The following is an 18,448-nucleotide window of genomic DNA, read 5'->3' as shown; positions in this document are numbered from 1 at the left end:
TGTCAGCAAGTGGGATATCATAAAAGATACCTAACCTTCAACTAGGTATCTAGTAAGGTCTTTGATGTCTTATACGCCAACGTTTCCAGTGCTTGCCAGTCTTGGTGACTTCTGTTAAATTTAGTAAGATTTTTTTTTCTGCAGAAATAAAGTCAGCTCACAGAGCATTGCCCTGCACTCCTGGCCAACTAGATCCTTTGGGGGGGGTCTCTCCATAGTTGGAAATTTCCAGCTCACAGCTGCTATTTCAGGTCTGTTTCTAGTCACACATGACCCTGGACCTTGAAACTTATCCATGCTATATTTTAGGTTTTCTGGATTGACAATATTATGTGTTTGTTTGTAGGGTATTTTTTTTAGAATAGCATGTCAAAAATAGAGTAGAATCCAGGTATTTCATAGACCTTCAGTGTTCTCCACCAACTGCATGCTCTTAATTGATAAGCCTAATAAGAGTATTGACTGTTTCCTTCCCTTCCTTTTGGTGTGCTCAGCTCCCTAGGACATTTGGTCCTCAGCTACAGTAGTGCAAGGAAAAAGGCCATCTCCTTTGGCATTTCCCCTTGACAATGCTCATAATGAGGGGAAGTAAAATTATGTAGATTCATGTTTAATATTTGATATTCTAACAGTACCGTTCCCAAGCCTAATGTTCATTTTTTTTCTCCTGGCTAACCTGTAGCACAATAAATAAAAGACCTCCTTATATTCTTTTCTCTGCCCTACCATATCCTCCTGTTTCTACCTCCCTAGTGCTGGGATTAAAGCTGTGTGATCCCAAGTGCTGAGATCACCTTTGTGTGAGCTGTTTCTTTTAGGACATGATCAGTTTCGTATAGTCGGTGTAGCCTTGAACTAATGGAGATCCATCTGCCTCTCAATCCAGAGTCCTGGGATTAAAGGTATGTGTAGCATTGCTGCCTGATCTCTATAGCTTGATGGTGGCTTTCCTTTCTGAATCCCAGGCAAGCTTTAATAAATCAGGAATAATAAATCACCACACTAACATCTGGGCCTAACCAAAAGTGGGCATAGGGATTCTAATGTGATTATGTTTTACCTACTTGTACTCTCTCAGGATACTTGTAGTCCTGGAATATATACGAATCATTTTTCCCCAGGGAGGGTGAGGCCTTCCATGGGGGAATCAACAAAGTCTGTCATATCATTTGGTTAAGGCCTAGGCCTTACCCCATGTGGCTATGCTGGAGAATATCCCTCTATGTGGAAATGGTCTCCCAAAGTCCATTCACATACCAGGGATTGATCCACTACCAGAGGCCACATAGATTGCCCAGGCCTCCTCACTGACACCCACGTTCAAGGGGTCTGGATGGAATAGGGGGCTAGTGGGGAGCAGAGGAGAAGGGAAGGGAGAGGGAACTTAGATTGACATGTAAAACAAGCTTGTTTCTAATTTAAATAAAAATGCTTATATATAAAAAAGAATAATTTCTATTCTGATCTACTGTCTCTTTGTAGAACATATCGGTTTTATAAAATTTCCTAAAATGACCTTGTCCCTCCCACACCTAACAGTTCTGAGCAATATTCCTCATTATATGTTGGCGATAATGTAAACAAAAGTAAAGTTAGAGCTACCAAAATGGAAGGTGACAGGTTTCTGTTGGTAAAGCAAGAACAAAAGCCTTTCCACCTTGGGCAGGGTTGGGCTGCTTGATCACATTATCTTGACCTTGGAAAGCATTCACAGTGGCAACAGCTAAGATCATTTCATGTCTAATACACCACACTGAATGAGCCAGATAAAAATTTCAAGTCAAATAGCAAGTTGGCTGGTGTTGAATTGGAAAAGAAAGACACTTGGAGTTTCCACACTTGTCCCTGAGGACATGTCCTCTGGGTCTAGGACTCAGTGAAGCTACTGTTAGGTATAATATGCTATCTTACTTTTCTGTGTTGTGCAGAATCCTGCTTATAGGAGCTTCAATGAAGACAAAGACAAATTGGTTATCTGGCAAATTTTGTTGTGGATTACATTTGGCACAGTCATAATGTGTCAGCTGTTGTCAAATTTGCATAGAAATTGGGATTAATTCAGGCAGGTGACAGAACTTTCCTGCTCTCATATATTTAAATATTATGCACAGTGAGGCACTGACAGCCCTTCCTTTCGTCCTGCTTCCCTAAGAATGTTTACATAATTCTGTAAAGACAGAGGTAAGGTCTCTCTGAAGAGAAAAGGCAGGCAAGCATTCTGCCTATTTAAAAGACTTCTGTTTTGAATGATAGGTGGGAAATCAGAATAGGACTGTTCCAGACCTCCTGAGTGAGGATGTCAGTTTAGAGGTCTGGTTAATCTATGGGGCCTCTGGTAGTGGATCAGTATTTACCCCTAGTACACTTTGGGAGCCCACTCCACATAGAGGAATACTCTCTCAGCCTAGACACACAGGGGTCGGGGTGGGGAGGGTCTTGTCTTTGCTCCAAATGATATGACAGACTTTGAAGGTCCCCCATGGAAGGCCTCACTCTCACTGGATGACAGAAAGGGGATGGGGATAGGGGGGTCGGTGAGGGGCAGAGGAGGAGGGGAGGGAGAGGGAACTGGGATTGGCATGTAAAAGAAGTTTGTTTCTAATTTAAATAAAAAATGGAAAAAAAGAAAAAAAAGACTTCTGTTTTCTGAATCTCTTTGTTTCTTGGCTACAATGTGGCCCTCCCCATGTGAGCATCTTCATAGTTCAGGGAACTGCTGCAAGCACCTGAGAGGTGTTTGACCATTGCTAATGAGAGTATTGAAATTTCTTTTGTCATTCAGTCAAAGAGTCTTCAGTGCCAACATCCATGTCATCTTGGTGGATTTATTTGCTATCTTATAAACAAGTTAAAATCATTTACCATTTGCAATTCTTAATGAATGTCTATATAATATAGAGATATATAATTTAAACATGTATATCTACATATATTACAATTATAAAAATGATCATCTTATATAAAATATATGTATTTAAGTAAATCATTTTAAATCTGCTAGCATAAACTCTAGAAATAACTAGTATAAATATAAACGCCTACATATCAATATAAAAATGCAACTTGTTGAAAGAAAAGAACATAAAAGATGCAGTGCCAACTGCAAAACAGCAGCATCTTGTCTATAAAAGAAACAAGAAAAGATTTGCTTGATCAGGAAAAAGGGGTAAGCTAGAATTGCAGTCAGATTTCAGTTGTGCCTGTATTACAGAATGGTTGAAACTGCAGTGAGATTTCAGTTGCACCTGTATGATGAACTGATTATATTGAAGAAGCTTCATATCATCCAGTGTTGCTGGTAACTTAGGAGGAATAGCAATAATGCATGTGGGTAGAAGTTACAGTTACAGAAAGAATGCCTTACATACAGAGCACCTTGAAGCTAAGTGTGGCCACTACTAATGCAGGAACGATTGCACTGCCAGTTTCCTTTTCTTCCTTCTCCTCTCCTGCTGTTCCTCCTTCCTGCCTTAGCAAATTCTGTGTAAGTCCTTCCAAAGATAAACAATTTCAATAAGAAAACTGCAGCAGTGATTTTCTGAATTTGTGGAACTTTGATTCTTTAGAAAACTTTTAGAAATGATTTTTCTTATCCGTCGACTTTCCAGTTTCACAAGAGGGTTTATTAAACACGTTTAAAGTACTATTAGTTGTTCATAAGCTATATATTTGTGATAAACTATGCAATGAAGCTCCAGCCTTTGGGCTGAAAGTACATATCTTGCCCCCTTTCAAACTAGAAGTGAGATATGAAGGAGAAAAAACTCTTTTCATAGGAAGGAGGGCCCGTTATAAAGTAGACCAGATACATTCTAGAAAACTACTCTGGCTATATTACTCTTCAGGTATTGATAATTTTAACCATAAATCTTAGACACAAAAAAGGAACACATATCTTAGAACAAGATGAATTTGAAGAATGAGCTCTTCATAACTCACATCTATCTATGTAGTGCAACGGGACTAGACAGCTTGGGCCGCCGTAGCAGGACATCACAGGCCTAAATATCAGAGCTTATTTCTGGGCATGTAGAGGGCAAGACGTCCACAGTCCTGGCGTGGAGATTTGGTTTCTACTGAAGTCCATTTCCCTGGCATATAGACAGCTGCCTCCTTTTCATCATACACATTCCCTTGTGCTCTCTCTCTCTCTCTCTCTCTCTCTCTCTCTCTCTCTCTCTCTCTTTCTCTCATGAAAGAAGAAGAAGTCCTGCTGTACTAAGGATATCACTTTTTATCCCACTGGATTATCACTGTAGAATTCTATATTTCTATATCCAGATATAATCACATTGGGAGGTAGGGCTCTGACCCAAAAATTTTTGGGACCATGATTCAACGAGACCCTGGTGGGTGCTCTATACAGACTGATAAATAAAACAAATATTCCTTCCTTTATGGAGCCTGTATTTCAGAGGGATGTGACACATCATGAATAAGAATAGGTTGATATATTAAGATGATCAGTGTTGTGGACATGCACACACAAGAACAGGAAGGGGAGTTATGGGTGCTAGTATATGTCTTGAGATGGGTGACACTATCAAATGTATAAACTTCCTGGTGTAGCTGAAATTGAACAAGACCTTGAAGAATGTAGGGGTCTACAGTGTCTTTGACTACCCTGGTACATTCTCAGTTGAGAACAAAGGGCATTAAGGAGAGGCATAAATTCATGGAAATATGTGATTTTGTTATGGCCATGCACAAAATTACACAACCAATGCTGTGATTAAATAATTGATAGAAATAAACATATTTCAGAGATGAATATTTATTTCTGTTACAGCTGAAAACTAGGAATGGAACATGAATTGCTTTTGTGCTCCAGTTGAACTCTTTGAGAGACCATTGCCTGGTTGTCAGCTTGTCATGGAGGGGTAACCTTCTCTTGATCTCTTGGTCCTGTTGCATTGTCAACTTGCTGTGGTGGAAAAGTCTAGTGGGCAATCTCATTATTTATACTGACATCTATGCTAAACATAATTCACTAGGCTGGCTTGTATTCTAAATGAACTTCCTCCATGTTAAAACTTGGTCTGAGTTCTAGAGGGAAGGCAAAAATAAGCCAGTTTCTAATATTTTTTTAGAGGTTGCAGTCAACTTGGTAAAACATAAACACAAAACAATAGCCAGTATCCTGGTGCTACATACAGAGACTCTTGGGACTCAAGCAGGAAACACTTAGTTCAGAGCAGAGAGCACATGACAAACTGGACAACTTTTCAGGATTACCCAACCTCTGATTACATCTTACTGGAAGAACTTCACTTGGCTATGAGGTCACAGTCATCCAATAGACATCAATCAAACAGTCTTGTTGTTAAGCAAATAGTGTGCTAAGCTAAGACAGAATAAAAGTTATTCCAAGTTAGGACACTGGTAATGAGGAACAGATAAAAGCAAGCTCGTGGATTAGATTCTACTGGATTTGAGGAATGGGTGTCCACTGTCTGCAACTTTTATTGGTATAGTTATGGGTATAGCCAATGCAATGAAAATGGATGCTCCTGAAGACAGATGAAACAGTACGTCAAAAGATGGGAAAGCAGGCAGGAGTGTTGTGGGAAACTACAGATGTTTCCTCGAGGATACATCAGTCCTGTGTAAGACAGACCAAGAGTGAGAAAAGGAGACGTAGAGGGGAAGGAAGAGGGAGGGAGGGAATAATGAAGATACAAAATGAAAATGAAAAAAGATATGCTTCCCATATCATGAGAACAGATTCAGGTTCGTGCCATGCACACAGTAATATTGTGCACAACACATAGATACTTATGATGGGGTAGTAAACTAAATGTTAGAGGAAAGTTGAGGCTTTGTTTCATTTTGGACTTAGGTTGAATAGTGGACTGGTCTAGGCAGAAAGAGAGGTGGGGGAGATGCTAGAGATTTAGTAGAAGGAACCAATTAGTATTAGTCTGAGCCCAAACCATGGTGATACAAATCAACAATCTGTAATGGAGGAAAAGAGAAGAGTGTGAAGGGGAGATAAATGGCAGGGCTTGACAAGTTACTGAATGACAGTGATATTGCTGAGATGATGGACAAGCCTGGTCCTGTGTTGTCCTACTTCTTCAGTAATTCAGTGATGAGCCACGACATGCCAATTGTCCAGTTGTCCAGCAAAAGCACAGCATAGACAACTCTAAGACCTTAGTGAAAAGGATTTCACTCAGTAAAAGTTATTTTTTAATGGGTTTTAAATTCCTTGAGTCTAAGGAAGTCTTGTCTTTATTGATCTTCTTTGTCATGATGTTGCAGTGTTTGATACATACAAGCTTTTTTTGGCCTAAATTGACTTGTCATATGAAAACCTAAAATGTAGGTACACCTTTGAATTAAAAAAATGATCCCAGGAAGTATCATCACCTATAGGTCTGCGTATACTTAGATCTTACTGGATTAACAACTGTACTATTGACTGAAGGGCCCATGAGAGAATTACCCACACCAGCCCCCAGACTGGGTTACCATGTGAAGAAGGCAAATCAAAATGCCCCTGCCTCTCAGCGTGTTGGGCACAATGAATTTAGTAAGGGAAAGAAACCACCTGGAGTCCTCTGAACTGTTGCCCACCACAGCGACACCAGCTTCTCATGCATGTGAGGCCGTGCTTGAGTTGGAATAAAACCCTGTTTGGATGCTCTGTCTGCTCCTGTGTGGTTACAGAGGAGGCAGGGACATCCCTCTGTAATGGGTTTTACAGCTGTGCTCTTTCCTAGTGAAGGTGCTGGGGTGGTTAGTATTATGCTGCTGATATTGTGGGTTCACCCACAGCTGCTCTTTACCAGTCAAGGCTGTGTGCAGGTGACAGTCCCAAGTATTCCTGAGATTTGATGGCTGAGTTACAGCCTTACCAAGTTTTCAGGAACACAGTTTGTCCACCCCCTTTGAGGGTTTCAGCTCTTAATCAAGATATTGCTTACAGCTCCAGCTTTCTATTATTTCTTCAGATGGTCAAGTTTGAGAAAAGTGGAGGCAAGTTACAAACATTTTATTTTTCATTTGCTTTTTCCCTTAAAATTAAAAAAAATGATATTACAACGTAAAAAAAACAACTGTACTATTTTGATGATGCTTACATTTTGTTCACAAGAAAGTTAGTTTTGGGAGCATAAGCCGAGGCAACATTTTTATATGGGCAAAGGGTATACTGTCTTCTCCTTTGGCTTAATTCAACCCATCTCTCTACTTGCAGAGCTTTCTGGATCATTAACCATTCTAAAACTCAAGACTACCTTTTCTGCGTGTGTTATAGTTGTTCAAAGGCTGAGCTTTAGAGACAGAGTCAATTTATATGGACTAACTCTGCAGAGAAAGTTTTATGAGAGTGTTTCATCGATAATGTTCAGTTGACAAAGTAATTGCTATTCCAGGCCCTTTTGGCCTGAAGAGTTTTTGTTCTCAATCTGTGGTTTAAATGCATAACAAAAGCAAAGACTCCTTAATGGTACTTGCTTTGAAATTAGAATGTGATTACTTTAAAACATGGATAGTTTTATTGCCTTAAACTATTTTTAAACTGCCATTCGTTTTTTAATGGTCTCCATCGCTGCATGCTGTGGAGAAGAAAAGGTAAAAGAAAATTCATATTGGCTCAGAACTGGGTGAGGACCTGCAGAGAACTGGAGGAAAATATGTTATTTTTTGACCTTAGTGATCATTAGTTCTTTCTAAGCCTCCCCTAAAGCTCCACATAGGCGTTCCCAGTTCAACACTTATAGCCTAATTGGACCAAGTGGCATAAAAGGTTATGCAGCCTTTCATTTGGGGGAAACTGTATGAATTGGAAAAGCACAGGTGGACATCATGAGCGTGAATATACCTCATATATATATGCATATACATATCTTTCATGATATGCTCTTATTCCTTGAAATATGTAAGAACATGACAGACTGTTTTTAACTAGTGTGGAGATCTACAATGTTTGTGCTCAGTGTGGAAAATAGTAGGTCCATTTCTCTGAGAATGAGGTTGATGCTCAGATACTTGCTCTAGAAACAGGTTAAGGTAAAGAAGTCTTACCCTGCCATACATGCTCTGGTAGGCTCCAGCTATCATCTGCCTCTGCGCATTGCTGCGTTTTGTTAGGATGTCGATCAGCATGTCTTTGTTGCAGTCTAGGAAGGAATCATAACAGAAAATCAAGGAAGGTCTTACTCAGTAGCTAGGAAGACTCTGTCCATTATGGACTAATCCTAACTAACCAATGGGCAGGTGTTATCACTGTTAGTATTTTACTTTTAAACACAACTCGATATCACTACCAGTGATTGATGAATCCTATATGCTCCTCTCCCTCCACCTCCCCTCTCTGCCATTAGTGCTAGTAATATACTTTGCATTCCTTCCCATTAAAATCCCATAGGAAACACAAGAAGGTAAGTAAAATATAGCCTTTCTTCAGCTATCTAGTCTACCATCCTGCAAAGTGTCTCCTTAACTTTCAAGCTCATGAGTAATAACTGAGTACCATGTCTTTCCAATGGCACAGTTACATACGTGGCTCATAATGAACACGTGTCCTAAAAAGAGGGCTGTTTTTGTAGGACCCACAGAAGAAAGGGAATAACTGAGAAGGAAATAATGAAACCACAAGGTGCTTACATACTTTAGTTGGGTGAAGTGATGCTCTCAAACTTTGGGAGGAATATGGTCTTTCACCCATTACCTAGGTATTCTTTCTGAGTTGTGTATCCTCTACTTATTCATATCACAGTATTACATTATCACATCACATCACACCTCAACATTCATAGCAATCATATATCACAATTGCTTTTCGTTGTGTTGTATTTCAGAGTAGGGTGACCAAGATAACTTTAACCTTTGTATTAGCTTGGCTAATGCAGATTAATTTCTATCTAAAGCCTCGTGACCTCCTTTTTCTTAGGGTATTTATCTTAGAAAACTAAGAAGTGTAAATCCCATCTTTTCTATCTATCATCTATCTATGCATCTATATGTCTATCTATATACTGATCTGTGATCTATGTATCTATGTAGCTATAATCTATCTGTCTGTCTATCTATCATCTATCAGGTATGTAGGTATGTATCTATTATCTGAAAAAATCTGTTATCTATCATCCATCTATCTTTACATCATCATCTATTTATTTATCTTTCACCTGTCTTTTATATATCCATGCTATCTGTCTATCTATCTATCTATCTATCTATCTATCTATCTATCATCCATCTATCTTTTTCACAAGAGAATAGAAAAATGGATGATTTAAAAAGAAATAGGAAACTGTAAAGATATTTATGAATAATGAATAGAAGACTTTTTCAATGATTTCCATTGTGTTATTCTTGTAATCACAACGCTTATTTATTGAGTTACTATAGTCATATGGTTTTGTTACTCTGTTGAGATTACATACAAATTATCTCTCTGATTTACTTTGCATTTATTAGTTTTTATAGTGGTTTTTGTTCACTCTTTATGAGCTATTGCATAATAATTTTAAATGGATCTCAAAATTTTTATTAAAGTGTCTTAATTAAAATACAGAAACAAAATACTGGTAAAGAACTGAAAGAGAGTCCATTACTCATTGACTTCATTAAGAGGATAATAAAGGGGCATTATAAATAACTCTATGATACAAGTTTTAATTGTCTAGATAAATGGATCTATTCTTCAAAGATGTTAATTAGTCAAACTTATACAAGGAAAATTGACAATCTGAATAGATACATAGATATATCTATAAGAGAAATTGGACTAATAATTAATAATCTAGCAGAATGAAAGTATTAATATTAGATGTTTAACAATTAATTTGAAAAAAATTCAAAGAAAAAATACCAGTTGTCCACAATCTCTTCCACATACATGAAATGTTCTGAAATGTTCTGAAATGTTCTGATGCCAACCAGTATTACTCTAATGTCCAAACCAGAGACAGATGTTACAGGTAAACTACTGACTAAAATCTTCCATGAACAAAGATGCACCCTCCCTCCAAGAAAACCTAGAAAATTGAATACAACTGTGGGTATGAAGAATTATATATAGGTCTAGCATTAGACAATCAGTGTAACCTATGTCATTGACAGTTTAAAGAAGCAAACTCTTGCGACTATAAGGAAAGTTGTAGAAAAAACATTTGACAAAATACAGTGCACTGTGACAATCCCCAGACGGACAATAAAATGTACTTTGAATCAGAGGGTGGAGCTAGCTACTAGCTAACCAAAATTAGCTATAGAGGTTTTGGAAGACCAAGGATGTATAGAAAGACCCATGAAATAGTAGGAATGGGCTTAGGAGATTCTCAGGCCTTTTGGATTGAGGAAGGAAAGAGAGGAGGTTACTAGTCACTACTCTGCCACTTCTCTGATCAATAAGCTATTTACCTTGATATCTGACTCCTAAGATTTATTGTTAAAATAATAATTAGGTAATACATTGATGCAACAAGACAAAAGTCCTAACCAAAGTAGGAATCAAAAGAAACTTATTGAGTTTGATAAAGGACCTTTGCAAAGTCTCCTGATTATCGGCATGGAGATTTGGAAAACATACATGAATACAGATTATAAATACAGAAACCAAAGAAGCCAACAATGACAGCAACAACAAAAAAAGCTTTTCTGAGCACGAGTGTGTAAGCAGCTGGTGATGGGTCGAGAATCTGGTGGTATTATTAGGAGATGCATGCCTAAAAAGTTCTGTTTTAGGTCGAATAAATACATTTTTTTAAGCATCTCCCAATAATTTTTTGCTAAAATAACTCATTTTCACATACTTTAAAGTCCATTTTTGTTTATTTTCAGAGTTATTTAATTAAGAATATCTGGGCAAAACATTGATATTTATCTTTTCCATTTGCACTTGACCAAAATCATCGAAATTGCAGGCCCTGAATACATGTGAAAATATTTTTGTTCTGGAATGCTTCCCCAGGTATTGTGCCATCAAACTCCAAACACTCTGAAATATGTCAGCGTAAACCATACAAGAAAAACACCATGACAGTCAAAATGCATCCATACTTCCACTCAGATGGCAATGACAGGAAAGCTGAAGCTGGAGAAAAGAATGTATTTGTTCATTATTATTTTTTTCTGTGTGTCACCAAATTGCTCAGCACTCTAGTTTTAAAGAAAAAAATCACAGTCAGAATCCTGAAGAAAAACTTAAATCGTCTCTGTGATTTTTCTAGTGACTATTGATGTTTTAAAAGGAATGAAATGATTGCCAACTCCTAAAGCCAAATTCAGAATAATATTTAATACTTTATTATTATACTATGTACGGTATATTTGTGATTGAAAAATAAAGGTGTGTGGGTGTGCAGTGTGCAGTCATCGAGGAAAGATAAAAACAGAGAGAGACAGAGACAGAAACAAAGAGAGAGGTGAGACAGATATAGAGACACAGCGGATATATATATATATATACATACATACACACATATATATACATACATACACACACACACACACACACATATATATATATATATATATATATATAGAGAGAGAGAGAGAGAGAGAGAGAGAGAGGGAGGGAGATTCTGTAAATTAAACATGCCATGAAGTTAAGAAAGCCTTTGCTTTCTTATGCACAAGTTGAATGGTTTTCTTTAACTGTATCTTTTATATCATGTGTGTTTATCTTCCTGCTCACTTAGGAGTCTTTTAAAAATGGGTTTTGTTCAAAATACATGAATATTTAACAGTTTTACATCGAACCTTAAAGGTTAAAGAATTAAAAGCAAGCTATTTTCCTCCTCCCCCGCTTTTTTTTTGTAAATTCCTTTTCTAAACCCTGATCTTATCTGATGAACATCAATTTGTTAAGCCAAATACCACATGCTAGCAACTCACAGGCCAGTCTCTAAGTGCAATGGATCAACAGAAAGCAGATGATTGTCAAGGAGAAAGTGGCTAGGAAGAAAGATGCCCAGTGTGGCATAGTTGGTAGAACCTGGGACGCTCAAGGAAGGATGCAGAGTGGATGTTCATTTGGAGAATTTAGGTTAGACACAGAGCCGAGAAAGAATAGCATCCCAGGCAAGAAATACATTGGGACAATTTATGAGGTGTGAACAAACAGAGTCATCTGTGAGGGTAGGATGCTAGATTTGGCTGCAAGAGTGTAAGCAGCAACAGAAATAGGCTAGAAAGAAAACAAGTGCAGAGGTCATGAGGAGGCATCGCTTCTGATTATGTTTACAGACTGGCATTTGCAGGCACGAGGAATTTATGTCAGGACACAAACAGCAATTTCTTTACAGCATCATGGACTTCTATTATTTCCCTCTACTTCTGTGTTCTTGTGTCTCTCCTCTAGTTATTTTACATCCATGCTATCATGTTACCACACAGTGAAGCAGGACAATACAATAACCAATGCATGAATTCCCAGGCTTACCGAATCCTTGGAGTGCTCCCCCTAACATTTGGGCATCCATCACAGGGTTGAAATTTGGAGCTGGGAAGATGGTTCCTTGGACCTAGTGGGAAAAGTCAACACATAAGAGATTGTACTAATTTAATGAAAAGTTCCAACAAAATTTTCTTTATAAATGCATAAAGAAATGTGTTCTACTATACTATACCAAGCTGCCATTTACTTGACATCGTATTTGCATGTTAAATACAGAAAGCTAATTTGGTTGAGTGTGTTTGATTCTGTAGCTTCCAATGTGTTGGCATCCATAGTCCAAGTAAGAAGCTGAGATTTTAGACGCCATAGTAAAAAGATAGAAGAACCAAATTAAAATATGTGTTTTCTTAGGAACTGACAACCACTTTATAGAAGCTGAAAAGAAAACCATATTGAAAGAGTCATGCCATTCATCTGAATTGTAAGTGTCATTCACTATTACAGCTTTTGGGGGGAACAAAAGAGAATCTAAAATCATATGAGAAAAAATGAAATACTGGAATGCAGATTATTGAATTTCTAAAAATTTGAAGAATGTATGTAAGATTGAGATGACTTACCTGAAGCACCTGGGGTCAGAGAAAAACATAAAACATTGACTCTCACATCTCCTGACAGTAATAAAATAGCAGAACATTTAGGGAAGGTTTCTGACTCTAGACACAGCTAGCAAGAACTCCATGCCCTATGCTCACCCTCACTACAAGAGAGCTGTCAATCAGATGTTACTGAGAACAAGGGTCAGATGTCTACATTTGTTTTCAGTATGTCTGGAATTCTGGAAAATAAAAATGCTGTCTCATAGGAGATGAGCCGATGAGGATACCAGAACTTATTCACTAAGCTGGAGCTTTTGGAATATAATGTTAGCTGATTATACAGCTCTCTAGTACTCATTGTCTAACAGAAGGTTAATCAGGTAAACAGAACAATACTGGCCATGGTTAATTGTTAGATGAGTATTAATCCATTGATCTTAAAACATTTATTAAACAATTTTGGAGTACTAAATGCTCTGTTGCCTTGAATTACATGTAGATTTAATTTTAAATAATATTAATAAATGCTGTGAATTTGAAATAGACAACCATGTAGCAATTATAGTGTGAATTGTATTTTATACTTAGAGGTACGTCTTTGGTGGTTGACTGTGCTCCTTCAGCATGGACAGATATATGCCATTAAAATAAGAACTGCCAAATATAGTGGTTCATGTTTTTAATTCTACCACTTGGGAAGTTTAGGCAAGAGGATTATGTGAGTTCAAAGCCAGACTTATCTTAGCAGTAAATTCCATATAGCCTGGGTTACAAAGTGAAACTCTCTCAAGAAACCAAACATCCACCACCTCAAAATCCACTCTTCATCTTCATTGCTCCAGTGCATTCAATTACAAATGGATTTCCAGTTATCACCCAAGGTCTCAAGTTTATTGCTCATGACCTCATGACCTGAAAAAAATTCTCTTGAGTCAAACCTCAGTTATAGAGGCTATTTAGTAGGGGAAAACACAAAATTTTAATGCATATGTCCAAGAAACTGTCATATAGTGGGATTGTGTTAGGAGACAGGCAAATAAGTCTTTTATTTATTAAATTAAGCACAGGTAGAAGATTTTAATGTAAATACTTAGATCTTCATATCTTAAACATCCTTATCTTATTTATTTTGTTTTAGGTGTATGTGCATTGAATACGCGATTGTGCACCACGTGTGTACAGGTGCCTTCAAAGTTAGAAAAGGATACTGGATTTCCTGAAGCTAGAGGGGGTTGCAAGCTACCTAACATGGGTGGTGGGAAGATAATCCGTGTTCTTTTCAAGATCAGTAAATTTTCTTAGTTGCTAATCCATCACTCCAGTCCCCAATGTTTTTAATGTTTCAATCCTAGATGAGTTTAAGATTTAAATATTGAAGTAATAATCACTACATTTTATAAATACATATATTAGTGAAGCACTTACTTCACTAAGAAAATAATTTTTAACTATCTATTGTTTCAGAATAATATTAAGTTCACAACACATTTAGCAGAATGGATATTAATTTCCCATAATTCTCCCTATCCCTGCCATATATCCATCCTCTCTCAATATCAACACCTGTCAGAGAGGTATGCTTGCTATGTATACCTACTTGATATATAATAATCTTCAATCCATATTTATATTATGGGTCACTTGTGATGGTACACATTATTTGAGTTCAGACAAATTTATAGGGGCATGTGCTCATCATTATAACTACTGTTATAATATCTCACAGACACTTCAATGTCTTAAGAGTCTTCTACATTTTCATCTCTGCTCTTCTAAATGTTTTTTTGAGGAATAAACAAGAGGTTCCTTATTTTCTGCTATAATAGGAATTGGAAGTGGACTCACCACTTGAACATTACTACTTACTACATAATGATTTTAATCTTGCTATGTGTTATCAGCCAATTGAAAACTTATTTTGAAATTTAAAAAGAGAAAAACTCAAAGCACTAAAAAACCAGAAACAATACAAGAATTTCCATTGCATATATTTATATCCGCTTATATATAGCAATGTCTTAGCTAGAATAACATGACAAGTGAATTCTACAAAGATATAAATAAGAAAGAAGTGAAAGTATTTTATTTGTAGATAACATGATTCTATACATCAAACATCCCTAATACTACACCATGAAACTTTTACAGCTTAAAAACACACTCAACAAAGGAACAATATGCAAAATTAATATTCATAGTTCTATACCCTATTTATTTTTCTATTGCTGTGGAGACATCTTTATCAAAGCAACTTATAGGAAAGTGTTTACTGGGGGCTTACAACTTTAGAGGGTGAGTTCATGACTTATCATGGTGGAGAGCATAACAGTAGGGACCAAATATTCAAATACATATGAGCCTATGGGGACTATTCTGATTCAAACTACCACAAATAACACTCCAAAGAGATTTTTAAGAAAAGTGTCTTAGGAAAAGAAAGACTTGCACAATGGAAATTTTAAGACAAGGAGGAAGGAAACTAAAGAGAATACTGAAAGATGGAAGGCCCTTCCATGATAATGGATTGGTAGGATTTATATGTGAAAATATCTATCGTATCAAAACCAATCTGCAGATTCAATGCAATTCCCATCAAACTCCCAATGCAATTATTTACAGAAATTGAGAAGCATAATCTTAAACTTAATATGGAATCACAAAGACCCATTATAGCCAAAAAATCTTGAACAACAACAACAACAACAACAGCAGCAGCAGCAACAATGATGATAATAATAATACTGCTGGAGGTGTATAACTCCAGATTTCAAGTCATATTACAGATTTATTTTGATCCTTATTTCTATTGATGATGAGAAATTATGACTGGAAACCATGTCCTATAGGAGAGGAAGAGTTTACAATGTTGGCTCCGACTTAGGAAATAAGGTGAGCTTTCATCAGAAACTGGAGAAAGAAGATTTTAAAAATGTGTAACACAAGTTTACACAATGGTGAGCTGGCCATAATAGTGAACCAAGATACCCTGTATGTCTGTGAAGTTGCCTTTATCACTATTTCGCATGTAGTGTATTCTGACATACAGCTGTAGTGAAGTAGTTGTCGTGGGATTGCAGAATTACAGATTTTTTTTGAGATTTAATAATTCTAAAAGGTAACTACTCACAATCATACTGAACCAAGTACAACATCTGCAGGTATCTAGGTTCTCAATACTTTGTATTGAGATGTATGCATCTCAGTGAGTAATAGATATGTTTTCAGCTGAAGGTCTAGTAGCACTTTGGCTAATGAATGAGCTAAATTTTGCAAACATTACCAATTTCAAACAATTCTTTGTGGTATACAATACATGATTCCTAATGAGGAAACCATACTGCTTCTGTGGTTCATAACAAATTTCTTACATTGTAAAATGTGGCTACAGTACAATTATTCATATCAAAATAATTATTGCAAGATATTAAGAAGTGTGTAAATGATTTGTCTTGGACTCCAAAAAGATTTGGAATCAAGTTACTTCTGTGTCAGTAAGCAATTGTATGGGCACAAGAGTTGCTTAAATTCAGTGTCTCTCATTTTTCTTCCATTACAATGCATGGATAATGCAGTCTTTATATCATGCTTGTCATAAACATGAGAAAGGTTTAAGAAAATACAGAGGATCAGGTTTGGTTGGGTCACTTAACTTTAAATATTAATATACAAAGTTAACAGGGAAATCAAGATGGGAAGATCTAAGAACAAATTAAATTAAGTTACAGAATATATAATACTTTTACTAATTCTTTGAGAATTTCTGACTATATATGTCTTAGTTTGACTTTCATTGCTATAAGAAAGCAGTGATTAAATCTAACTTGGGGAGGGAAGGTTTTATTTGGCTAACAAGTTATAGTTTATCATCCAAGTAGTAAGGCAAAAACTCAAGGTGGGTGTTTGATGCAGAAAACATAGAAGAACATTGGTTATTTACTTTATTTCCCTAGCCTGTTCAGTTATCTTTTTCCACAGCTCAAGCCCAATTGCCAAGGGAAGGTATTATCCAAAGAAGTCTGGGCACTGTCACATCAATCACTACACAGCCAGAGAAGAGGGACAGTGGGCCCACGATCATGGATTCTACTGATCTTACCATGTTCCCCACCACTCTGACAGCTGGCTTTATAGAATTATCAAAGCACCTCTTGAAGAAACAATTTGTGGTAGTTTGGAGGGAAATAGCCCCCAAAGTGAGTAGCACTATTAGGAAGCATGACTTTGTTTGGGTAGCTGTGGCCTTGCTGAAGGAAGTGTGTCACTGTGGGGGTGAGATTTGAGGTATCATATATGCTCAAGCCACACCAAGTGACACACACCACTTCCTGTTGTCTGCAAGATGTAGAACTCTCAGCTACCTTTATAGCACCATGTCTGCCTACTCATTGCCATGTCCCATAATGATGATAATGGACTGAACCTGTGAACTCTAAACCACCACAATTAAATGTTTTCCTTTATTAAAACAAGAACAAAATGCCTCATTGATATACCCACAGGAAGTTCCTCAATAAAGTTCTCTTTTGTCAAGTGATCAGGTTGATGAAAACTAACCTGCAAACACATCTTGATAATATTCACAGCTCACTCTTCCACCTAATTGTTCTCAGACTCACTCTACTTCCCCAAATCCCAACTGTGTGGTGTTTTTGGATGGTCATATACACACTGGGACATCATCAATCAGATAACACATTCTTAAAGAAAATGGACTCTTTGTCTTCCAGAAGTCATGAATTATGCATGTCTCTCACTTAGTGGTGGGTATTTAGAACCCCTTTCTACTCCGTGTTATAATGTTAACTTGCTTGATCTTGTGTAGACAATTATGGATGACACAGACTCATGAGTCTATTAGTCCTGTCGTGTCCATAAGAGACTGTGTAACTAGTCTTCTCTGATTGCTGGTCATTACAATCCTTCTGAACCACGACTCCTAGACCTTAGGAAACAAATGAGATATAGATGTCCAGTTTGTGCCTTAGTATCCACAGATACTTATTTTCTGAACTTTGTCAGTTGTGACTTCCTGAACTAATCGCTGTCCACCTCACAAAGAAACTGCTCTGATAAGTCTGAAAGTTACATCAATCTATAGGTACAGAGTTACAAATTTAGAAGGCACTTTGATAACATGCAGTTTTTCAGAATAACAGTAATAGATTCACACCCAGGAGCTATGAGCTCCTCAACCATAGATTCTTAGTCAGACTTGCATAGTTTTTGTTATTTGTCATGGGCCTTGAATACAATATGAAAGTACTTGGTTACTCCCAGTACATCCATGCCACTGTTGTCCCCAACAGGCATATCCTAGATGTAGTTCATAGGATTCACAGCTCAGTGAGAGTGTTAATGACTTCTCCCACCCAGCAGCCTCCTAAATAGCACCTTCTGGTACTATACAATCTAACCAGCTTAGAGAAAGTTTTCTGGGCAATACTCATTTGATTTCTTCAAGCCCTGTGACTTGAAGATGTGTAGCATCTTCAGTCAT

General features: G+C 37.1%; 1 protein-coding gene across 1 annotated transcript in view; it reads right to left on the bottom strand.

The window, feature by feature from the left end:
- Anxa10 (annexin A10) overlaps positions 1-18,448 on the bottom strand; it is a 59,753-nt gene that overhangs the window by 22,612 nt on the left and 18,693 nt on the right. The window contains exons 2-3 of the mRNA XM_040742238.1: positions 12,398-12,479; positions 8,032-8,126 (exon numbers count right to left, since the gene is read on the bottom strand). Of these exons, the coding sequence (XP_040598172.1) occupies positions 8,032-8,126; positions 12,398-12,479 (177 nt within the window). The remainder of the gene's footprint in view (positions 1-8,031; positions 8,127-12,397; positions 12,480-18,448) is intronic.

This window comes from Mesocricetus auratus, unplaced genomic scaffold (genome assembly GCF_017639785.1).
Source record: "Mesocricetus auratus isolate SY011 unplaced genomic scaffold, BCM_Maur_2.0 Super-Scaffold_6731, whole genome shotgun sequence".
In the NCBI taxonomy this organism is placed as follows: domain Eukaryota; kingdom Metazoa; phylum Chordata; class Mammalia; order Rodentia; family Cricetidae; genus Mesocricetus; species Mesocricetus auratus.
This window is presented reverse-complemented; position numbering and strand designations above follow the sequence as displayed.